The sequence below is a fragment of the Diadema antillarum genome, unplaced genomic scaffold (assembly GCF_040938485.1).
Source record: "Diadema antillarum isolate AM-2024a unplaced genomic scaffold, OU_Dant_1.0 seq00002128_RagTag, whole genome shotgun sequence".
In the NCBI taxonomy this organism is placed as follows: Eukaryota; Metazoa; Echinodermata; class Echinoidea; order Diadematoida; family Diadematidae; genus Diadema; species Diadema antillarum.
In genome coordinates this window covers 78,586-105,372 of record NW_027272768.1, presented here as the reverse complement: position 1 = coordinate 105,372, position 26,787 = coordinate 78,586, and the positions used below count along the sequence as shown (strand labels likewise).

Genomic DNA, 26,787 nt, shown 5'->3' with positions numbered 1-26,787 from the left:
TATAGCTCTTTCATATGATTCTCTTTCTGGAGTACTTTAGAATGCATTTATATGGGATTGAATGAGAACAAAGGTTATGGATGGACTTAATTGTGTGCAATATGTACTGCATCGTATTGATGATATTGATAGAGTCTTTAATGTAAAACTTATGCCCGATGAGTGGTTCCAGGAACAAATATGCATAAAACCTTGATACTGTTAAACACATCCACACAACAAACACACACACACACACACACACACACACACACACATTATCGAGAAAACTGACAACTCTGCTAATGAGTGGATTCCATTCATTTGACAAATCAATACCGCTCTCGAAGAATAAAATCAACAATCTTCTAATAAAATAATGCAACTCACAATATGCCAAAGAATATGATTTAATCTACGTTGTAATCATATCAGACTCTCTTATCGGTGTTCATCATAATTATACCTGTGATGTGAAAAGTGGGAAGGAACGGTAGGCGAAGCTAGATTTCATCGGGTACTTCATTGGCCGAGCTTTCAGTCCTTTAGTGGACCTACATCAGGGCTGCATTAACATACAAGAGAAAATTAATCCTTACAATATCACTCTGCGAAAGGCAATGCTTAATTCATGTCTGGTCCACTTGAAAAAGCTTTGAACTTGAACTTCATTTAATTTCAAAGAGAAACATGATATTTGGGTATCACACATTAATGATATATTAACAAAATATAATATACACTACTTACAAGAGGCACATTTGCACAATTACCGTTTACTGGCATACTAGGAAAACAAACTGACAGTCTCGCTGTGCAATGTTCTAATATCATGATATTATTCACCTACCAATATTAGGATATTGCACAGCTGGTCTCTCAATGCCAGTGAAGGTTTAATGTAAAATGTACCCAGTAGATCGTGTATGTCGTTTTATGGCAATACGTTATCACCGTATGGAATCCAGGTATCATGTTTCTCTTTAGAGTTAACTTAAGTTCAAAGTTTCAAAAAGCATGACAAACATGATTATGTTGTAACCCTACCCGTAAGTATATGTGACCGTGCACCTCAAAACGATCATAAAGTCGCACACACTGATTTTGCGCGAGGACTGAAAATACGTGAAATGGGTCAACCTAGCCGAACTTGACTTTTTCATATTTACTGAAAGAGTGGGTCTTCTTTTACATTATGCTAAAATTTGGTATCATAAAACGGGCAGGAAAGTGTGTTTTTTTTTAGTAGTTTATCTCGAACATTTTTGGTAGAATAGTGTGATTAGGTGTGTCTTTAGAATCCCTTTTTCATTTCTGAAAAACCTTGTCCACACTCTTCACTTTCAACTCTAATAACTTTTGAAAGGATAGTGCTACTGCTTTGAAAATTGGCATTAATCATGGACAGAATGTGTTAATGAGGCATATTTAATTTCACTTAAATTTGATAATCCCTTCATTGTTGTTACTCTGGTGGTTTACTTCCTGTTTTTTGTCCCATTCATCGCACAGCCAGCACGGTTTGGTAAAGATTAAGCGCTTGAATAGACACTGTACTTCAGAGCCTCTTTTCTCAGTTAACGCTTTTCCTGAGTTTGTGCTTTCTTTCCAATATTTAGATAGGTTAGGAGAGTCCATTTGATTTGAGTTATACATCACTTTAAAGCTTAAAGTCTGCTCTTTCAAAATATGGTCTTAACTAAAAATTCATGTCTGGCGACTTTTTGTTTATTTTGAGGTGCAGAGTCACATATGGTTTTATGCAGTGTGATGCTGCGAGGAATAATTTCTCTCGTAAGTTCATGTAGTCCAGGAAGGTCAAATACTGACAAAATCAACAACAACAAAAACAACAACAAAAACAACAACAACAACAAAGCTCGGCCAATGAAATACCTGCTAAAATCTATAGCTATACCTCTACCGCCTCTTCCTACTTCTCAATATAGGGCCTTTATGGCCATATATTGTGAAGAAGGAACACTGCGTCTGTACTCGGTACATGCCCTTCATCGCGCTATACTAGACATGATTTACCATATTATGTATGTGTTATGTTATCTATATAATCATATATATATATATGCCAATCAAAATAAGTGATGCAATTTAGGTTTCATGTATCATATTTTTCTCTTACACCGGTGTTCCTTGAATATGACATAATAAGAAAGCTTAATTAATCATTTTTAAACTGACACCTGTCCTAACTTGCTATATGACGTTGTGTTCCTGGAATGTTCTGTACAGCTAAGTATGGGAACACATCGAAAGTGAAAAGTCACATCAATTCTGCCAGTTATTGATAATGTATTGTTTCGGTGAAATAATTAAGGCCATCGGAATAAGCAATGAAAACTCCCATTTCCTAAACACCAGATAATTGCTTGATCAACCTTCATGTTAAATTTAAATCTGCAGATACTATACTGCAGTTATTAATTCATGGATGAAGCCTGGAATCTATTCGAGAAATTATATATTGTATATATAATGAGTGTGTGCGAGCGTTTGTGTGTGTGTGTGTGTGTGTGTGTGTGTGTGTGTAGGCTCACAACTTTAATAGAAGATCACCAGCGACATAATGCTCGTACATGATGCGTGACTCTCCTGCACTGCAAAAACAATGGTGTTAAATCCAACACCATGGGTGTTGATTTTAACACTTTCCCGGTATCTATATCGGAAAACACCGGTTGGTGTTATTTAACACCAAATTCTGGAATTAAACAATTCAATTCTGTTTTTGGTGTTAAAGAAGAGTCCAACACCAATCTTTGGTGTTGCAATTTAATTCTGTTTTTGGTGTTAAAAAAAATCCAACACCAATGTTTGGTGTTGCAATTTAATTCTGTTTTTGGTGTAAAAAACAAGATTCCAACACCAATTTTTGGTGTTGCAATTCAATTCTATTTGTGGTATTAAAAAGAAAAAGATTCCAACACCAATCTTTGGTGTTGCAATTCAATTCTATTTTTGGTGTTGAAAAGAAAAAAAAAAAGAAAGATTCCAACACCAATCTTTGGTGTTGCAATTCAATTCTATTTTCGGTGATAAAATTTAACACCATTATTTTAACAACAGTGATATGCAGAATTCAACCCCAAATTGTTGTTAAAACAAAAACCAACGATTTAGCACCAACAATTCAATCCAACTCACTCTATCAATGCATTAGAATCAAACACAGAAATTCATTACACATTACACATAGAGAAGGGAAAAGGAACAAACCAAATTATCTTGACAAACAAAACTTGGTTCTTGTTTATTCAAGAAACTGGAAAAAGGAATTATCATGATGAACAATACACAACTTACACCTAAAGAATACAACTTGTATTCTACATCTGGATCAAGAGAAGAAAATGTTAAAATGTACAAAGTTTTGCCCAATTTGGGAGCCACCCTGTATACTAAAGTAGTTAAAGGCAAAAAATATGCATGTGGGTATTTCTATTTATATGGGTACCAAAGTATGACCTCAAATTGGTTAATACGTAATGAAACTAAGCTGTTTTGTACTGTGTTATACCTAAGATAAAAGCCAATAATCATTACACTCACAAACACTCGCATATTTCTTTGGTAACATGTTCATTCACAATTAGCCCCTAAATGTTTCATGTGTAACATGAACATGACATCACATGATATCACACAATTACTCCTGGTACCCATATGAAAAGAAATACCCATGTAGGTACTTGGTTGTCTTGAGTCTCTTTCTCATTTTTTTTTTCCTCAACCAAGTTAACAAAAAGCTATTTGTACATCAAAACATGCATTTTCCTTTCTCTTTTTCCTCCAGGAAATAAGCAACAACAAATCAATCTGTGCATTTCCAAATCCTTGGCTTTCATGCACATGCATCATAAATTTGCTTTTCCCGAAAGAAAAAAAGATGGAAAATATTACATATATTACATTACAAAAATATTATAAAATTTTTCAGTGCACACTTGGTCAGATGTTCAAAAGGAAAAATGTACCAAAAATTAGCATTCTTTAAGATTAAATTAATGATCGGCGGCCAAGATCTGGGGGGGGGGGGGGGCTACAGATAAATATAGCCCGGGCTACATAGGGTTAACAAGAGTCCACAATATCTTATTGATTGAAGTTATTTTTGAACATTTTGTTACCATTTACCAAAACCATACATAACATCGGCTCTACAGGTCTAAATTACTTGAAAAGAACATGCCTTGGTGCCACGTACTTCCTCGAGTCTGTGTTTGACAAATTTGTCATTAAATCTAGTGGTTTGTAGTCAACAAGTTCCTTTTGATTCTTGACAACATGACCACGTGGAAAACTTATTTCTACTGTAAAGGCATGATAGTGTGAATAATAATGCAATGTATCTAGCAAGAGAAGTACAAAAAAAATGTCATTGTTGTGTACAATGATATGCTCTATTTGACCAAACAGTGGAAGCTCATCGACATCATGGCAGACCAAAAGAGACAACTGATAATGTGTACCATACACTTTAACCCAATTGGCATCAAAGACTTCAGAAGAGAGTTCCTCTACTTGGAGTTTCTCTTGCACAGTCTGTCTAATATTTTCATCTAAATCTGACAATAAAAGTGAAGTACCTGGCCCAACCTCGAGACACTCCAAAGGATGGTTTGACTGAAGATGGAACGTTAGTGCTGTCTGATGTTTCTTTGCAAGTGATTTACATATGTTTTTGTAATTACGTACAGATTCTGCAACACGGCCAAAATAGTGATGTTTCGCTTCGTACCGCATACACCATACATGTACGAGTGGCCCAACTTCTCTCAAACATGTAGCATAATGCACCATGAAATGATGCTTTGGCAACCACCTATTGGCAGGAAATGTTTTTTGAAAGTGTGTGTGATGTTCTTCAGTGAGAACAGACAACTGGGCTATCAAGCCTGCTGTTAATTGGGGAGCAAAAATAATATCCATACAATCTAGTAATCTTAGCAGCAGTTCCCAGTAGACGTTTCCTTCTTCAATGTCATGAGCTATGATGAATGGAAGATTTCTTATCAAGCACCAAGCCTACATTGCCTTTTGACCCACATCATTGCCAGCTGTTCTCAGTTTAATGTAGGATGGTTTGTTCTTGTTATCTGTACGGTTTAAGCAATGGCTGGCAACTCTCTGATTCAGTTCATCATGGGTCAAGAGTGGTGGTTGCCTTTCATAGATGAAATATTCTAGTACAAGTTTCAGCTCATACTGAACTATGCCTTCCAACAGATCATGCATTATATCAAGTGAAAAATTTGTCAAGATATGAAAGTAAATACAATCATTCAATACAGTTTTTTGTTTAACTTCAAACACATGTGACAGTGTAGTTTGAGCTTCAGCTTCTTGTAAATGTTGCTCATAAGTCTGCCTGGTGCGCATTTCCATTAACACCTCTTTTAATGTGTTCTGCGCCTCTTCCTTGCTTGTCACACACAATCGACAGTAATAATTAGCAGAAAAGCTCTGTACAAAACCAAACAGGGCATTTGCACCTAGATTATCAGCACTAATTTGAGTAATGGTTCCCCTCTTCACAATGCCATTAGGAAGAGTAATGCCAACTGTTGACAGAATGTTAATGTCTTTCACAATATGCTTGAGAATAGCATTAAATCCATATTTTTTGGCATCTTCAGCATACCACAGAGCTACAAGATTGATATTGGAAAGAATAGAATTATACTTTGGTGGCAGATTTTTCAAAATGAAATAAAAGGCACCTAACTTGTGAATTTTTGTTTTTGAACCGATGGGGTTTACAGTTTCAAAGTCATCATAAAAACAGTGAATTTGTAGGGCATTTTCATCTTCATGGAAAAGAGGGATTTTCTCAAATTGTGCACCATCACAGTAATCTCTCATTACACCATCAGTGCTCCTATGGTCATGAGTAGCAAAATGCAATATATCTTCATTGCTCAAAAGTTGCTTTAAAGATTCTAAAATGGGTATATAAACAAAGGTATCTTCAATAGCAATCTGTTCATACTGCTTACTTCTTTTATTTAGACGACTTTCATACCGGATGCCTAACTTTATTTCTTGTGGTTCAACAAGTCCAAGTGTTGCACAATATTTCATCCGCTTATATTCTGAGTTCAAATTTTCAAATGGCTTTTCAAGCATAGCAAAATGCGTCTGTATTTCTCTATAAGCTTCGGACTCAATGGGCAGTTTATGTTTCAAGAAAGTAGCCTTAACTGCCGCTGATGCACTTTTTACTACATCACCTACAATCAAACTGGTTGATTCCACGATGTCATTTACAACTTTTCCAGAGTTTGCACTGTTTGCTGAAAATTTTGAAATTACTTTTGCACACTGCCTATTCAAATCTTCAGCGGATAAAATGTCATCTTCTGCATGTATATCCTGATCTTGATCACTGTCGTCATTATCATTACTGTTTCCTGCAAAGCTCTCTTCGAATGATTCACCAGCTTTCTCATTTTCAGTAAACTGTTCTTGATTATCTGGCAAACCAGATTTAAGGTGAGTCTGCAAATGCCCTCGAAATCCACGAAAAGAATAAAATGTTCTTGCACAAGCTCCCTGTCCACAGATTAACACCTCTTTTCCTCCTTCACTTAGTCCATGACTAATCTTAAATGTTGCACCAACTTTGGTATTGCAAAATTTCTCTTGCATTTGAAGCAAATCATGGTGTGAATAATTTGGATCTTAGTTCGGGCACTCTCGGTGATTCGCGGGAAACTCCAACATCAATCTCGAAAACAGCTGTCTGGGTGACAGGCACCACATGGAATGGCCTTGTGATCGACAATGAGCAAGTAACTGCTGATACAGGCCTTAGAATTTCCAATTCCAAGAAGGAACGGTTGGCTCTGGGTCTGTTTGGTGCCATCCAGAAAATCTTGAATGCTCCCTCCACTCTGTGTTTGAAACAAATTACATGTACTAGTAAACGATGAAACTAGCAGTTACCCTTTTCCCACTTGTTAATTCTATCAAAACTCTATCTTTATCATCACTGTTACCATCATCATACATACATACATATATAGTGGGGGGATCTGGATGTTTTGTGGAAAATGTCTGCAATGTGCAAAGTAGCACAACGTTTTCTGACTTTTTTCTCAATTTAAGAGGCCTGATTAGACTAAAGGCCACCGCATTCGATATGACTTTCTGTCACACAACTCAGCGACTTAAGATCTGAAATAAAACAGAATATACGCACTGTTTATTTCAATATGATAGTCGGCAAGTTGTGCGACCAAAGATTTGTATGATATGCAGTGGCCTTCAGGCTGCATGTTGCAGACTATCAAGGCTTGGCTGCAAGTGATGCTCCATCATAACTCTTGAGCAAATAGGAAAAGTGCATAAATCACAGGGCTTGTGCATGATGGTGACATCCATGTGCAGCGTAGTCTCCCCTATAACTTGTATCTCGCTCAATTCACTTTATGGTTAATGAACTGAACAGAGATATACACTGTAGCTACATTCTTCAACCAGGACTTTGCACAGAAAATTTTATAAACGTATAGAGGTAGGCTGTAGAGGCCTGGTAAAAAATGCAAGTATTTTCAAAGCAGGTTTTAAGTATCTGATTGAGAAGAGTCTTTCTAATATGGTTGAGTCATTTCAACTCACACAAAAGGAGACACTGTGAAAATAAGGATTTTAAAATTTCCTTCACAATTATTTTCTTGCTGCAAATTTGTAATCAATTTCCAATATCGAGGCAAAAAGTACTGACCTTTTGTTTATTGATATAACTCTACATTTAGGGCTGTGAAAATGTCACGCTGAAACATAATTATTCCTAGTAGGATTGAAGTATGGCAACCCTGTTTGCAGTAGGTCCATCTCGTTCTAGCGCATTGTCACTCCTAATAATCTTAGGATAGGTTCAGTTTTTGAACAGGCCCAAAGTTCTTGAGCACCCTCTTAGTCCAAGCCAGTCTAAGCACATTCATGAAATTCTTAGATAGACCATTGCTACATCTACTCCCTGTGTACACACATTTAGTCAGTTTTGGCAACATTTTCTAGAATGCAGTGAGAACATGCAAGGTGTGACGAGGGTACTAATAACATTATTTATTTATAGTCCACTTTTATACTGAAAAGCTACATACCTTCTGAAACTGAATAATCCTTGAGATTGCTGAGGAAATGGATACTTTTGCTGAGGCAGCTTTAGACCTCCCTTGGCTTGCAGGAGGCAACAGGCACAAGAGGAGGAGGATGGCAGATGTACCAGAATTCCATCCTGTATTTCAAAATGCAAAATAATAAAATCAAGCAGGCTTTCTAGTAGATCATGGTGAAAAAGTAGGAGAAAAAAAATAGGAGCTAAATTTCAGTAAAAGTAGGAGAAAAGTAGGACATGCACTTTTTTGTGAGTTTTCGATCAATACTCACCTTGTAATGAAGAGTCAAACTCACTGTGAACGCCTGAAATGATTAATCACTGAGTTACTACAGTTGCATGTAAAATCATTTACCCCCCCCCCCCCCCCATTTGGACACTCTGGCAAAACAATTAGTAACAATACACATGCAGATTATTCCTAAATCTTACAAGTGCATGGTGAGCAGATACTTTATTACAATCACATGTATCAGATTAGTAGTCATTGATTGTCTATAATTAAAAACCTTGATCATTCATGCATGAAGAGATGGTCCAGTGAGTAATTTGTGGTCATTTTCGGAACTTGCTGTGATCACTGAAATGTAACTTGTAATGCTCTGAATGATCACAGCTTAATTGTTCCCTTTTTGTAAAAGATTAAAATATTTTTTTCCTTTAATAAATATACAATTCTTGTACTTCCATGGGTTCTGTTCATTTTGACATGAATTAAACTTTGAGTTATCAATCTCATTGGTAATTTCTGTACAAACTCATTGAAGGCAACTTTTACTCAACATTCATTTAAAGGGGAGTTTCAGTAGTTGTCTAGAGGGCGCTATAGCAATATAATTATTTTGAGATTTGAATGGGAAAACTCTTAGGAAAACTGACACAGAATAATCCAAGGAGGGGGCACAACAGGAGTTGTCATAAACAACTTTCATTCTTTACTTATATAGGTATCTACACACAAAACAACTTGACTGATCTTCTTGTGGATCTGGAGAAGAAGATGTTTGAAATTTTGAGAATTTTGCACCCTGGGGGCCCTCCCCCTGGGCCCCCATGGGGCTACAGTTATCATTTGAACAACTCTACCCAACAGAATGATTCTCTGCAAGTTTGACTAAAAGCCGACCATTCGTTCTGCAGAAGAAGATGAAAATATAAAAGTTTACAGATGACGCACACCGCACAACGGACAAGGGACGGCAGACAAAAACGGATGGCAACAGCTCACTTGAACCTTCGGCTAAGGTGAGCTAAAAATGATGCACATGGCCTCGCATCATTTGATCTTTTGACCCCTAGATGACCTTTCACCTCATCATCCTCATCAACTCACATCTGGTAATACCCAAGGATTATTTGTTCCAAGTTTGAACAAAATTGATGCAGAAATAGAGAAATGAGAGCAAGTTCAACAAAAGCCTTTAACATTTTTCTAACACAGCAACAGGAAAAGTGATTACTATGTCAATCTCTGCCAGAACTTTGTTCAGGTGAGACAAAAAGGAGGGGGGGGGGCACTGAGTGAGGGAGTGAAGGGACAAAGCAGGGGGAGTGTGTGGGAAGGGGTTCTGCCATCAGAATAGCAGAAATCAAGCCAAGTGTATAATAATATGGACGACGTCCAAAGCAGTCATCCAATGTCGAGTAATTGAAAACCGTGCCAATATGGACAGTATTCAAAATGTTGTCTACAAATAATCAAGGGCAAAGGTCAAAGGTCAAGGTCAAAGCTTGAGGTCACAGATCATTGCCACGTCCATAGGTATACATATACCAAGTTTGAAGTTGTTTCTCCAAACCTTTCTTGAGATATTACGAGAAAGAGCCATTTTCATGTTTAATCAAGGTCAAAGGTCAAGGTCAAAGCTTGAGGTAACAGATCATTGCCATGTCCATAGGTATACATATACCAAGTTTGAAGTTGTTTCTCCAAACCTTTCTTGAGATATTACGAGAAAGAGCTATTTTCATGTTTAATCAAGGTCGAAGGTCAAGGTCAAAGGTTGAGGTCAAAGATCATTGTCACCTCCATAGGTATACATATACCAAGTTTGAAGTTGTTTGCCCAAACCGTTCTTGAGATATTGCGAGAAAGATCTATTTTCATTTGTTTTATATAACCCATGTGACATTGAATTACCTTTGATCTTTGCTTTTAAGCTCAACCTCAACACAAAAATGAGCTTAATATCAGGAAAGTCCTAAAGGATACCGATACCAAATATGAACTTGTTTGGTTAACTCGGAGCCAAGATATAGATCGATGAAAAAGTGGATACCAAATTGTTGACAGACAGATGGAGAGACAGACGGACAAATATGACGGCATAAGGTCTTTCCTTTGGACGACTTAAAAATGTTAAAAGTTAAAGTTAGATGGGTAAAATGCAGGGGAAGGTTTGGAAGGGACTGCCCCATCTAAGGGTAGGGAAAATTTAGCAATTGGCATCTTAGAAATAAACTTTTTCTGATGCACATTTAAGTGAGTACAATATACTTTCAGAGTATTGGAAATTGTTTTTTGTAAAAAAAAAAATCCTATGGAGTGGAATAACTAGATGAGGGGATGATCCGGGAGGGAGTCCCCTCTCAGGGTGGGGAAAATTGTGTATGGCTACTCGAAAATAAGCTTCCTGGCCCACATTTGTGTTGTGTTTATGTGGGAGTGTGATTATGCTCCATGAAAAATTGACCATCACTAGAATGTTTAATGATAAAGTTGGTTTAATTTTAACTTCTGATGACACTTCAGACTCTTTATGAAATTAGAGGGTGCATTCCAGGGAATGTGCAAAAATACCTTCTTTGTTCTGGTCAGAACTGTCAAAAGATGACAGGAGCTCCATGACTGTCAAATTTCCATTCTGCTTCAGAAGTTGTCGAGCAAGTGCCACTGAATGATTGGAGTAAACATTTACAATAGAAGCAATTCCTTCCCAAGTGACTGCTACAATTTTCGAATTCTTGTACACAGCAAAAATGGTATCAGATACATAGATCAGAAAACGTTGCACAAAAATTTGTCCCAGCAATAAGAATGAATTCCTGCCATAAATTATTATTATTATTATTATTCTTATTTTGGTTAATCATACTTCATGTACAATGATTTGTGTATTCCTTTATTAACAAAATTCATGAAATGACTTATTGATTATTCCCCTGTGTTTCCCATTCTCATCATAAATAGCGAGACGGTAATATCCGGCAAAGACCAGTATTTACCCCACAGTATTTATCAGCTGGGGCCAACCATGGGAAAAACAGCACTCGTGTCATATGCTACTGTTGTAAACTTTGACAGAGTTGTCCGCCCAGATTTGAAATACGTAATCATACATTTATAGCATAAGAATGCTAGGCACAACAAATAATTAAAAAGGCGTACTATACTAGAAACACTGCAATTACTAGATCTTCTTGAATTAGGAGTAAATTTACACCAGCCAGGGACTTGGTGATACCAGGGAGATGGCCACCTCCCTGGTAATACCCAACACCGATGAACAATGATAAGTTTCCAGACTTTTGTAGATTCTTGTTTATGTAATCCTTTGGACAGTATCATTCAACTCAAACATCACACCAAAATGTTTTTTAAATCAAACATTCACAATATTGAGGTGTCTTCAAGACACATGTAGGTCCAGGAAACTGTGAGCCGTACATTCATGAATAAATACCATCCTTGAATGGGTAGGACATATAGATAGAAATTTCCAACAAATTTCAAGATGATCGCATTGAAAACATTTCTGCAAAAATGCAAGTTTGCAATGCTGAAGACTAGCTTCCTTTGTCTTTAATTTGCAATGAATTGTTCATTTTAACACAGTGGCTGTATCCAGTAGCACCTTTTGCAAATACAGAGAATGTTCAAAGGAACATTCCTATAATTGTTCGCATACTGCTTACTTCTCCAGAAATGTAATGCTCTTATTAAAAACTTACTGGACCATTCTTCATCTTCTTTCAGGACATGAGGCTAACATCAGGCTGGCTGGTCACAATATCTCCCAATACATCATCGTCGATACTAAAGCCTTCATGTTCATCCACTAAAACAAGATCTTCGCCATCTCTGATGCTGAATTTTCTTCTGACTGTAAGGGGGGGGGGGCGTGGGGTTCGCTGGTGCTCTAACCCTATTGACCTAGAGACTAGCTCTTGGACTAGCCTATTCTGGTCTAGAGGTAGGCCTTACTGCCACCCCAGGTGAAAGAATTACATAGCCATGCAATTTTTTGAACCCGGCTGTGACAGTATTAAGGCCTACCTCGATAGACCAGGATAGGCTAGACCAAGTGAGCGGCCCCCTTAGGGCTTAAGCTGTCCCTACATTTTTACTGAAGATGTCCATAAAATTTATCAAATCCTATCATTCAAAACATTCAAACCAAGAACTTTTTTTGTAATAACAAGGTGGTTCTCGAACCATGGCCGGCACAAGTCTCGCCTGATTTTGCAATCAATAAAACAAGTAACCTTTTGACCCCAAGATGACCATTGACAATATCCTTATCAACTCAAATCTGATATTAACCCAACTAGGATCAATCGTTCCAAGTTAGAACAAAATTGATGCAGAAATAAAAAAATGAGAGCAAGTTCAACAAAAACTTTAACATTTTTGTAACAGACTAACAGACCTATCATTTGACCTTTGACCCCCTAGATGACATTTGACCTCATTAACTCACACCTGGTATTACCAAGGCCGGCCAAGCCCAAGGATCACTTGTTCCAAGATAGAACAAAATTGATGTAGAAAGAAAGAATTAAATGAGAGCAAGTTCAACAAAAACTTTCACATTTTTGTAACAGACCAACACTACAGACTAATATTAAAGTAACAAACAGACCAACAGACTAACACTAGTAACAGACTAGCTGCACAGACTAGCTACAGACTACACTATACAGTAGCTACACACATACTATTGCAAAAGCGACAGCGTTGCACCCACTACAAGCGGAGCACATCGGGAGAGCACACCGATTATCCAAGAAGATAATGTAATTTCTGTAGACCTGGGGGGCGTTTCATCAACGAGTTCGTCGAAGGTTTTCACCGACAAATTTGCTATCAGCCAATCAGACGCAAGGATTTACACTGACAACTGTTAAAAGCTAATGAAATCCTTGGTCTGATTGGCTGATAGCAAATTTGTCGGTGAAATCTCCGACGAACTCGTTGATGAAACGCCCCCCTGGACTAGACTACAGAGTCTAGATCTAACGTAAAGTATAGACACCTACCACAAATAGAGAAATAGTTATCATCTAAAAACTACAGTAACACTAGACTCTATGGCTATAGATCTATATGCATTGTATCACATAACATACCAGTAGATAAGGTTTCAATTGTAGTTTTGTACATTTGCACATGATATGAACTCCTCTTGCCAAACAAAATTCGCTTATAAAGAAGTATTTTGCGTGGTCCCCAGGCTCAAGGCTTCAAGTTCAAGAAGGCTTGGTCCAAGCCCAAGGCTCGTTGTAGCAGTTAGACTCTAAATTTAATGGGATGATTTAGTTTCTAACGTTAGGACCTACTAGATTCTAAGTCTAGAAAACTACCTGTAGTCTGTAGACTAGGATAGTAGGAGAAGTACTTTTGGGTGCAACGCTGTCGCACGCACTCTAGCTGCAGCTCCACATGCTCCACATGCATTAGCAGTATTGTACAGTCGACTCATGACAAACACCTGAAAAACAGGTACCGTACACTTACTCAGTTCAAAGAATCCTACGATGTCTTCTGGATTTAGTGGCAGCAACTTTCTGATTCGGCGATCTCCAGAACAAATCTTTACACTTATCGGCATGATTGTGCTGTTTAACTGCTGATAATGAGGATATTATTGAGTCGAATTTTCATTACCCGCGGCCCGAAGGCGAAGAAAACCTCATCGATAAAAAATGGCCTTGATAATGCATACTATACACATAACATATGCATGCACCGCGCACACACACAGCTAGCTAGCTAGCCATAAATGCCGGCCAGCAGCGCGATCCGAGAGCGCAGAGCGAGGTCACATGACAACTTTCGTCCAATGATTTTGCTCGAATTCTCTGACTTATGCGCATGTGCAATTTCAACACCAATTAATGACACCAAAACTCTAACATCAACCTGTAATTGAATATTTCGACACCAGTTGGTGTGATTCTTTCTGAACGGGACCTAAAATCAACACCAAGAGTGTTAATATTTTTCGATTCTGTGCTGGTGTTAGATATTTAACACCCTAGTTTTTGCAGTGTGTAAGGCATATTAAAGGAAACCAAAACCCAAAGAGAAATGTGGATTGAGTAAAAGCAGCAACATTAGTAGAACACATCAGTGAAAGTTTGAGGAAAATCGGACAATCGGTACAAAAGTTTTGAATTTTTCAAGTTTTGGTGTTGGACCGCTGGATGAGGAGACTACTAGGGATTATAGCGTAATAAAATTTCATAACTTTTGCATCGATTGTCCGATTTTCCACAAACTTTCACTGATGTGTTCTACTAATGTTGCTGCTTTCACTCAATCCACATTTCTTTTTGGGTTTTGGCTTCCTTTATTAAGTTCAAACCCAATTCAGGTTGTGCTGATGTGATAATGATTAAAGCAACAACAACAACAATAGGAGGGGGAGGAGGGAAGATGGACGCTACCTCTGAAACGACGATCTTTTGTGATGAGGACGTAAGAAAGCCATCCAGCCATTTCTGAGAATGACAACAGTAATGATGGGTGTCTGCTGATAACACTCTAGCGTTGAACCTTATATAGGTTTGTTTTCTGTTTTGTTTTTGTTTTTTGATTACTTTAATATGAAGATTTCACTTCATGCAGAAATAACTTTTGATGAATAAAATAGTACGCCAACAGTACTAACAAGTTTTATCAAGCTCTCTCACATACAAGAGCACACACATACACACGCACACATATTAATGAGGCGAGCTCTTCACTGTTCATCCCTATGGTAATCATATCCCATTTGGTGAATTGTAGACAAGTAGTATAAAGGTGGCCTCACACTATGCGGTTTTTTTCTTGCGACTGCTTGCGGTTTCGAGAAGTCGCACGCGGTTCTCGACCGCACGCGACTTCTCGCGACTTAGAGGAGTCCGCAAGCCTTGCGACCTCCTTGCGGCTGCTGTCAAATTTTGAACATGTTCAAAACCTTGCGATCGTCTGCGGTTGCCTCTGCGAACCCTTGCGACCAGCTGAAATTTCGCAAGCCTTGCGGTCGTTGCGCTCACACTATGCGACTCGATGATTACGATCTGGCAACCGCAACAGATCGCAAGCATTGCGATCGAAAAAAACGCATAGTGTGAGGCCACCTTAAGACAACTAATGTTTCTGGAGCGGACCCTGAAGAGGACAACCCCTTCCCCTTTCTCTGGCCCATAAGTACGTGCCTTCGGGAACTGAATCTGGAATTAATAACATTACTTACATTGTCAGGCGCTTCGCTGCTACCTTAGATATGTCTTTAAACAAACCGAGACTAAATTATTGCGTGATTTTTATACTGCTCACGCAACTGAGCAGGAGAATGCTGTGGGAGGACTTTTTTTAATTCAGTTTCAACGATTGAGGCACACTTTGGATTGAATATTGGGAAAAATTTTCACACCGAAAAGTAGGACGATACTAGTTTATCAAATCGAAAAACAAACAAACGAGCAAACAAACAAACAAAACCCTACTTTTTTACTGTTTCGTGACTTTCTCTTCTTTTATTTGTTTTACAAAATATTAAAAAACACAAAGTATAATTCTCTGAATTGTTGCATGTCTTTAAAGAACAGAATTTTGTGCAAACAACCCTCAACTGACCCTGGAAGGGGGTTCTCCAACCCCCTCATCCCCTCTATCCCGCCCAAATTTAACCTTCTTTGATAGTTAGTTGGCATATAGTACATTGGCATCCAAGAACATCTAACGCCGGGTTGACTGCCGACCGTTCAGGTCTTTGCAACTAGAAATCTACCATTACTGGAGCGCCAAACTTACATACAATGACGATATTGTGAGATTGTGGTAGCAGGGGGTGAAAGAAATGATACCACATATATTCATGCAACTTTACGTTCACATTATAATTATTTCGTCTTGTAGTGGGAAGTACATTAATTGGAGCCTCACTGTCGCCTATTGAGATATATTTTAATAGATGCATCCGGATCAAAGATATTGATTACACACTTATGGAGAGTAATATTCGTATTTTTGCTGTTTCCTCGTAAACTCTTGTGTATTAGGCACCTACCCTTGTGTAATGCAACTTGAGCCATTTAGCTCATTGTAAGCTCCCAGTAAAGCTAGGTCGATGCGTTCGTACGAATGACGAATTCTGGAGTTCGTAGAGATTCGTAGATGGGGCACAGATTCTGACGGCCCTCTTACGAATTTCGTACGAATGCTGCTTAATTCGCAAGAACAGCATAAGACCTTTTAGAGAAACGAAATGATTTTCAGTTATACGATGGCACTAGAATTCGTACGTTTTTCGTAAGAATGCCTTGAGTTATTCTTTCGTCAGACTTACGGCCATCTTACGATCTATTTTTGTCGTAAGATGGTCATACGGGCAACTCACAGCACTCTCAAGTCATTCGTAAGAAGATTTTACGATTTAAAAAAGTATATATTTTGTCGGGTTGTTAAAAAGACGCTGCCGTGTCCTGTCGAAGATTCTGTAACAGTTGAAAGTTTTATACTTCAAGATGGCAGTAGTGCCAAGGAGACTACAACTGCACCTGCATCTGCAAGTAGAGGAGGAAGTTGTTGCTCCAACTCTCCACCTCTCGCTCCTTCCTCCTCATCTCCCTCCTTTCTTTTCTTCCCTTTCCCCCTTCTCCCTTTGATTGCCTTCCCTTTTGGTCCCATATTAAACAGAGATGCTTTCTGGTCGAACACCTAGAACAGAGTGAGGATTTAAACTTCGCGCGTTTGGCTTTATGCCCCTAATACTCAACAGTTGCACAAATTGTGTACCTACCCCTTACGAGTCCGTTACGAACGCCTTACAAACTCGAAGAGTTGTTCGTAAGAGCGCCGTACGAGTCTCCGTTCGTAAGGCATTCTTACGAAAGACGTACGAGCCCTCTATGAACGACTTAGGGGCGTTCTTACAATCATCGTAAGAATTTAAGGCTTCTAAAATTGTCTCTCGACCCTACAAAATTTTGCGTATTATAGTTCTTACGATGTTCGCACGACGTTCGTACGACCGCCTTACGAAGAGAGGGTTTCGTACCAAGTTAAAAAACAAATCTTGGACAAGACCATCGACCAGGCTACGAACTTACGAACGGTCTACGAACACTGGTTTCGTATACGGCCATCTTAAGAAGATCTTACGAAATTATCTAAAAACCGTTCGTACGGCGTTCGTAGCAGTTCGTAAAGGCAATTGTGACCGAGTCTTAAGCTCCCATATCAGGACTCAGTCTCAAATTCCAACGAGACGTGTCAGCCAAAATCAAACATCAATCTTTCGAATTGCATTTTTCTTTTCGCCAACGTTCTAAAACATGCAGAGTGATTCAGTTGGCGGATGGTTTATTCTTGCCAACGTTTTAGGTCTCTCTTGATGTCCGTTTCACATTCAAGCTCGCACTCGTGTGGTCAAGTTAACGATGAGCGACAGGCATTCCAAAGTTTTTGGAAATTCTGACGGAGACCTCTTCACCAGCTCAATTAATCATGTCATTAACTTTATGACTTCCTTACCGCTGAAATATGATAATAACAACAATAATATTCAGTTCTTTGAGAAACGCATGATATCAAAAATGATAGTCTCTTTGCGTGTATATGAAAACAAGCATCTTTAAAATTGCTGTAGAGCTGCTATAAATTATGTCGCCCCTATATTACACACGCATGTAAAGCGCGGAAAGATTTATGCACCATATGTCAAATTCGGTTATCATCATTACTATTGTTTTTATTGTGTTTTGTATTTTTTGTTACCGAGTCTTCGATGAAATCAAAATGACGATTTCGGAAATAGAGGTGCGTATACGTCGTTGTAATGACCCGTAGCTTGGCCTGCAAACGCACAGCAATATTAACCACACAACTCATGTTGTAATTTGATATTAATATAGGATCCATAAACAAGACAATTGTCGGTACGTCCGTCGGTAGATATTAGATATTGTGCGGGTAGCCTGTTTGAAAACTGATCTTGCATCTAATTTTGCTTATTCATACGTGTATTACCATTTACCAAAAGTCTGTAGACAGCCATAGATGAAGGTCACCAAAGTTAAAGGCATAATTTACCGAAGCAAAAACTCAGCATTAGTGCTTCAAAATAGTTCTAAAATGTGGGTTAGGGATAGAAACAACCAATGTAAAAATTTGAATCGGTATAATCGATGTTAAGTATTGCTAAATATACAAAACGTGAACAATAGTTACTATAAAAATGTTTCCAGACTAAACCGTGTACAGTTATGGCTTATTGAGAAAATAATGATGTCTCCTTATATCTTAGGCTTCATTGCGAAAATTTTACATTATGGTAGGATGGTTCGTGATACAACTGACCTACACATATGTATCAAATGTGATAACTTGAACATTTTTTAAATCACTGCTCCCAAAGGTAAACAGGACTTTTAAGAATGGGAACTTTTCACTAAAGGGAAATCAACGTACACGAACGTTCATTACACTTTCTTGGGGCAAATCCTCACTCACTGCGTACTGAAATGTGTTTGCCACATGTGAACACCACTGAGCACTGTCGTAATGGCAGAGAAATTCCGTTAATGCATTGCCATAGAAGACCTTATCTTTATTTTGGTCATCCCACGGCTCATACAGCCCACGAGCTCGACACGAAGCTAAAAAGGCCAGCGAGACCGGCAGTTAGTAGGCTACATTAAGTCCCATGGTATGATGTCGGTCTCGTGGACCTTATCTGCCTATAGTGTCCAGCTGGCGGGTAATATAGCTCGTGGGCCTACTTTACTTGATGCCGAGCTCGTGGGCCTTGTTCACCTAATGTCTAGCTCATGGGCTATTTGACTCGTGGGTGTCGAACTCATGACGTGCACCCGTCCGATTTGGATCTTGCATTTGGACATAGTTTCAAATTGTTCTGTAAAAGAGCAAAAGTGCAGTGGAAAATTAAGTATCCTGCAAATTGTTTTCATCAGCCTACATGTAGTGCGAAATTGGTGGAATGATATGGACTTGGATAAAATGATGATGATAATACAAGAGGGCGATTGGAACCTCTTCCTGAGAGCTATCGATAATTGATGGCAGTCATCGTAGAGGGGGTACTACCTGTGACTACTACTGTGCAGGGAGGCCCGCCTCTATGCGAGCTGCGTAATTATTCTTTCTCCGTTTGTGCACTGCACTCACAACTGGCAAATTTCTCTTTCAACTCTTCTTTTGTTTAAAGAGCTAACGTGCCAGGCGAAGTGGTTACAGTTCTTTATTTCTACGGTTCGTTTACAACCCAAATATTGAATAAGATGCGTTAATCGGAAAATAACATTCGGTTTGTTATTCCAAGTGTTTGTCATTGTGAAATTAAAACCAGCTTTGTTATTCAGAAGGTTCGCTATTAAATCCGGAGATATGATTTAGAAACGTATGTACATAGTTATTTCGAAAATGAATTCAACTTGTTAGTGACAAAATACAAAGTTTTCATGAACAAATGTGGTTGGATATCGTGCAAAACTTGAAAGACATTACACACGAATGCACACACATACACACACACACACACATGCATATACAGCACACAAACACCCACAATATACACATACTCATTGGCGAAATTGACTAATTCGTAATAATTATGTAACTGTAAATTGAAAAAAAAATCCCTATCCCCCACCCGATCATCTCCTTTCAATAGGTCAGCCCCCATCCATTGTCATGACTATTCAACAGAAACGGTCCTTCCCGTCCATCGCGCCTCCGCAGCAGATCATTCATATCATAACATTTGTGTGTGTGTGTGTGTGTGTGTGCCATATATATGTATGTATTTATGGTTATTAAAGTTTAATGTATGTATATATTAGAAGGGAGCTCTTGCCCTTAATTCTCGTAACAATAAATTTTCATGTAATGATCTTATCTAGTCAAGTTGGTACGTTTATGAGCAATGTTCAAAATAATTTTTTTTTGTAGGCTTTTAACATTTTGCTGAAGATGAAAACACCATTATCTTTTTTTTTGTATATGATATCAAGTTTGAAAATTTCAATACCCACAAAATTTCGATTGTTTTCATTGAAAGAAATAAGGTTCGTAATTCCCAATATACAGTTTAGTATGCACCGTCTTTTTTTTTTCATTAAAAAAAAATGTAAGGAGATATCACTATTTTTTCTCACTAAACCATAACTGTTGACGGTTAAGTCTTCAAAAAAAAATAATAACTATTGTTCACATATTGTACATTCAACATTACTTGACATTTATTACAATGATTAACACTTTAAAGGGATCGTATAGTTTTGGTTGAGATCTAATTTCAGGTTTCTAACATTTTTGGTGAGATAATGAGAAACCTCTCTTGTAATATGAAAGAGCATGTAATTCCCTGAGGAATTCAACGTTTATTTCATGAAAATAAAATTGGTTTTGAAATGGCTGAGATATCCAAAACAGAGCGATTCTAATAAAGTGTGGGACCTACCTTTTATTACGATTGCTTTGTTTTACTTTGTTTTTGGATGTTTTAGTCATTCCAAATCCGATTTTCATCAAATAAATTTTGAATTCCCCTTAAAATGGTATGCTCTGTACTTTTTCATAAGTGTTGGTATCTCGCAAAAAGTTAAAAGCCCAAATCTCATCTCCACCAATACTGTACCATCCCTTTAACATTGGTTGCTTCTATCCCTAACTCACATTTTAGAATTATTTTGAAGCACTAAAGCTGTGTTGTTGTTGTTGTTTTGTTGTTTCATCTGCAAATGGTAAATTCTGCCTTTAACGAGCCTTCGGAATAACAAACTGTATTCCATTTTCTGATTCACGCAATTTGGGAGTGACGCCACATAAGCCAATTATTGTTCGGATTAACGAAACCTATTTCACCAACCACCAAGAAATGATAGTAAAAGTAAAATATGCATATACTCTCACAATAGGATAGCGAGAAATGCAACTTTAAAAAGTAGAAGGAAAGAAAGCAACAAATAAAATTGCATGATTTCTAAACTACACGGACTCACAGAAGAACAGCTAGTGGCTGAACTGAGTGGCTTGTGGTGAAATGAAATAAATTCAAACTCAAAGTATATCTTTGGTTCGTGAATTTCGTAGGTACTGGTCAAATTAATTGGAAATCACTTAAAATACACAGGTATTATCTTGCTCATCCGTGGCAATCACTCAGAATTAAACAGCTCAACCATACACGACGCCAACGTGTGTGTGTGGGGGGTTCAACTAATCAAGGTTATCATATTTGTATGATTTTTTAATGTGTATGTGTGTGTGTGTGTGTGTGTGTGGGTGTGTGTGTGTGTGTGCGTGTGTGTGCATGTGTGTATTTGCTTACATTTGAAATCGAAAAAGATCCCGTTCAAACCCCTTGACGCGTGCCTGAACCCCCCCCCCCCCCCAAAAAAAAAAAAAAAAAAAAAAATACGAGCCTGAATAATTATTTTTCATGGGCTACTTCCAAAATACAAACAGTCTAATATCGTCAGGAGGCAAGTCATTGTCGTCAGTATTTCGACATCAATTAGTAACTAAGTTTACGATGATTGATGATTATAGCTATGACGATGGTGATAAAAATTGTGAAAGTATGAAAAATAATGTTATAGGCAACCGTATTAGTAGTAGTAGTATAAAAAAAGTAGTAGTGCTAATGGAGCTACTGTAAATTAGCTCCATGGCAGTAGAAGTAGCAATAGTAGTTATAGTAGCAATACAAAATGTACTAGAAGTGATAGTGCAATGATAATAAAACATAACATACTAAAACATAATAAAACATAATGGTGATTAGTAGTATAAAAAAATAATATCAGTAGATAACCGCAGTGGTGGAAGTGGGAGTATAATAGAGGTATTACCAGTAGTTGGTAGAAGTGATAGCGGAATTATTGCTGGTATCTTTATGATAACGATATAAGCATACAACATAATGTAGTTTAAAAACAATAATATTAGTAGGCAACCGCAGTAGAAGTAGTACAATGCAGTAGTAAAAGAATAGAGGGTAATAGCATGGTGCTACTATATGCATTAGTTCCAAAGAAGCGACAGCGGAATGATTTCGGGTATGATTATGATCCTTATAATATAAGGAAGAATCGATCACGATTCTTATCACCATATTATGCACTATATTATAGTGCATAATATGGTGATAAGAATCGTGATCGTAATAGGAGTTGATAAAATAGAAGTGGTAGTACGAGAATGCTAGCAGAATGATCATCATCAAAGTTATAATTATGATTATGATTATGATTATGATTATGAAAGTACTTAACGATGGTGATGAAAATAGTGGTAGTACAGGGAGTAGATATAGTGGTGGTAGAGTAGTAGACCCTCGTATGACCTAAACTTTATTACATGTATAGGGAGCCTACTAGAAGTGAGAGCAGGTTGATTATGATTAAAGTTATTATAATAATAAGTACAATTCTCATCATCGTAGCTTATTGCCACAAAATCTCATGTGAAAGAGTCCAAGGTAATTCAATGCATATTGATTTCAGTTGCTCCTAGGAAAGGAAACCTGATCGTGGATTTCGAGCCATTAATATGGCGATGTATGTAGGAACAGGGACATTTTCAATTATTCATTATCGAGTTCTCAGAAATTTTGAATAATCATGATTTTGAATCTTATCATTATTTCTTTCCTTTTTGCAAACGGTATATCAAATAAAGGCTCACACCATTCAATATTTTATGAAGATAAACATATACATCTCCAAGACAAAAAAAGCTTTCCCGATTTACTCAGGTGAGTGGAAATACATGCAATATCCATTGCATGTAAAGTACACAATTTGATAATTCAAATTACTTTGTAAGTACTTTGTAGCTTTGCTTCGAGGCTTCGATTGTCTTCCTGATAAATGGTGCTTGCCAGCACATCCATCTGACAACAAGCCTGGTATTTGGCAGTTTAAATAGAAAAAAAAAAGTTTGTTAACACACTCAATGCAAACTAATGGAATGGATTCTTCCCAAGAGTTAAAATGCCCTTGTGACCATCTGAATATGCACGTCCATTCTTTGTTTGAACATGATTGATAAATTCCATAATTGTTATACCGGCCAATCAGCTTACGCGTTACTTATGTCACGTGCAAAACAAGTAAAATGTCTATAACCAAATGAGAGATCGAAAAAAGAAGGTCATTATTTTGTACCAATGTGCACATGAGGTCACTCCGAATTTGCTTAATTTAGTATTCTGAGGGGAAGTTTGTCAGCTTTGGGAAGGGGTCTGGAGTCTTTCTGTTTGTCTGTCTGTTCTGTCTGTCTCTCCCTGTCCCACCCCCTTCTCTCTCTCTCTCTCTCGTCTAATGCACAAACGTACACACACACACACACACACACACACACATACTCTCTCTCTCTCTATCAATCAATGTAATTTTTTTTCTATTTTCCTATAAAGACCATTCATCATTCTATCCGTCCATTCGTATACGTGCCCTTGAATTTATAACTCTTGTTCACGTCAAAACTCTACATTGTTGTCCGAAAACGTAGGTTTAAAAGAAAATAGGGCTCCAATATTGACTTTGTCGTAAATAAACATTCTGTATTAAGAAGAAACAACTTCATAACGCAACGTTCGTCTTAAATACATTTTATTAGAAACTACCAACAAACACTTTTTTATTGCACTCGAGTCATAACCGTTGTTATATATATTTACAATCAAATAGAGTAAAAAATTGTATAGACACCATATACACAAATTGTTTGGTATTGATTAGTGATGGAATAAATCCACATTCTTTTTAGTCCATGTTGTACTTATATGGCATGTTATGATAACAAAAGTTACACTTGATATAAAAAGCAAAAAATCACTACAAAGACAAAACAAAATAAAATAAACCATGGGTTTCAACGCTTACATCTGTCCTTATTACATTAGAAGTACCCAAGAGAGTTTCGTTAGAGGACCACTCTTTTGCAGATCTATTCTTGCATGTATGTAGGTTATCACGATTCGGCGCAGCTTAAAGAATGCATATTTCAAAAACTGGTATATTAGTAACAATATTAATAGTAGTAGATTAAATCAAGATAGTATTTATTAGAGTAATGGCATCTTGATAGAAGAAATTAGTGTTAACTGTAACATCAAGCTAACGTCACCATGGAATCTTTTTTTTTTCTTTTTTTTTTGGTTAGTCTGCAGTCCTTGATATTTTCTTAACTTGAAGAAGTCGCGATCTTTATAGTTCGGTCTGAAATGATTGTCTTTGATTCTGAAAATTACCGATTTATGATTGGCAAGACTCATTTCCATTCATAACCTTTATTTTCAACATTTGCAGACATTTACATTGCTTATATTGTTTCCTGTCATTTGAAAATCCTGCGCGTTAAATAAAGTCAGTTACGTTACATAAGATGAAAAAATAAAAAAAATGTATAGGCCTATTTCGTTTCTCTTTTTTTTTTAAAGTTTGCAATAGCTGTGCAAAATGTAAAGATCTTGCAATGTAATTCGCAAATTCTTCGAAGACTTAAGACGAATATGACAAAGGAGGGAAAATGATTATAACACTACAAAAAAAGTCGAGAATGTCAAACATGTAAACGCACCCAATTTGTTTTTTTTTTTCATTGTTATCACTACAACTTACAAAATGATGACGAGATATTAGGAGCCAGATAAACATGAAACACGCGGGTGTTTTTTCCCTATCACATCCATGCTTGTTTGCATGCAGTAAAAAGGGCAGGAACGATGCATGTACACAGGAACTGTTATTCAAGTACTCTACACGAAAGAAGACAAGACGTTTATATCCACTGTGCAACAGTAATGAGGGCATTCCCACTTGTCTATCACTATGTATAATCAAAGTAGAGTGACCACTTTTGCTTTCGAGGCAAGTTCACTCCTAAGAAAATGAATGTATGACACGATGGATTTCTTTAAGCAAGTGGTCAGGATATTTACCGTTAAGCCTATCCAAAAGAAAACACATATTCATCAAGTAAAATTCATCAAAAACAGAGGTATCAGTGTGGAGATCGATATTCATATTTCAGCTTCCTTATTGGACACAAATGGTTCGTAGAAATCCTTTCCGTTATAGACAAACTTATCTACATTAGATTTGGCGTCTGCGCATCAACTCGAGAGCACCATCTATGGCAGTATCGTTGTGGAAGACTGAGTCATATCTACTTTCGAATAGTAATTACGATTGTTTTCCCATTTTCAAAAAGAAGGACGACGATTCGACTATTCGTGCAATTATTTTTGCAATCGGCCCTTCAGTTTGGTTTCGTAACTCAGAAGCAGTTGGCACGGTGGTTCTCTTTCTTTATCTACCAAGAGACATAACAAACTTTTAGATTGTAACCATGGTTACGGAGGAGAGAATTGTGGAATACACGAATTAATCACGAGACATACGAATACAGGTAAAGGGCTCAGTGGTCAGAAGCGTGCAATGACCATTATAGGTTATATGCGATCATACCTGCTTTAGTATTAAATTCGTCATGCAGGAAATATACACATATATATATATATATATATATATATATATATATGCTTAGTACTTCATAAAACGAAAATTAATTCGTTCTTACTGTGAGACCACCCCGACTTGTTGATAAAACTGGGTGATGTTTGTTTTGGTGATTTTCGAAATCCAGCCAAAACAATACCATCTTTTACATTCACATCACTTCTTCATGTCACGACAGCGCTATCTGAGGATCTAAAGTTGATGTTCATGTTCATTCCCTCTGCCTTTTGCCGTTCTCTTACAAGAGACAACATGCATGCCAATGGTTTGATAAAGAGGAACTTTTCATGATTCGCTCTCAATTTGCCACGACACTTCGTTTGAAAGAACGCCACAGCAAGCGTGATACAGACATTGCCACGTATTATAGCACGTGTAATAGCATGTGAATGAATGGGGCAACATTGCGTCAAAGCTCTTCCAGTATCATTCTTGCTGATTCATCCCCCGCATCATTTTGGTGGAACCGTCCGGCATCTTTGCTTGCTGGAATCGTATTTGTCAGAGCCCGAAGTGTCGGACCGTGCCATCTTCCTCCTCTGCTCGGGGGTGATCTTCTTTCGCTTGAAGAATCCAATCTAACGGACAAGAGAGATGCGAGGTGGCAAAGAGAGAAGACACCACACAGAAAATGGCGGGTTACTCGAGGAGACAAGGATGTGCCATGCATTTAAATCAACCCATCAAGTCTCAGGGTAATTTTTGTTGCACAATTCACAATTATCTCATTTTCATATCATTGTCTGCTCTAAATTATAGTTGAGATAGAAATATTTTGAACTGGGCCCTGTTTGCATAAAAGTTGCCATCAAACATAAGTCAGAAAATCAAACATACGTCTGTGAATGCTCAATTTTGATTGGCTGATACCTGACTTATGTTTGATTTTCTGACTTATGTTTGATTGC

At 37.5% G+C, this 26,787-nt stretch overlaps 1 protein-coding gene and 1 pseudogene across 1 annotated transcript in view; both read right to left on the bottom strand.

Annotated features, from left to right (window-relative positions):
• Positions 1–6,655: 6,655 nt before the first annotated feature.
• On the bottom strand, positions 6,656–10,966 carry LOC139714005 (uncharacterized; annotated as a pseudogene).
• A 15,061-nt stretch (positions 10,967–26,027) lies between these two features.
• Positions 26,028–26,787, bottom strand: part of LOC139714006 (integrin alpha-8-like) — a 63,671-nt gene continuing 62,911 nt past the window's right edge. The window contains exon 28 of the mRNA XM_071625731.1: positions 26,028–26,457. Coding sequence (XP_071481832.1) covers positions 26,332–26,457 — 126 coding nt within the window. The 3' untranslated portion in view covers positions 26,028–26,331. The remainder of the gene's footprint in view (positions 26,458–26,787) is intronic.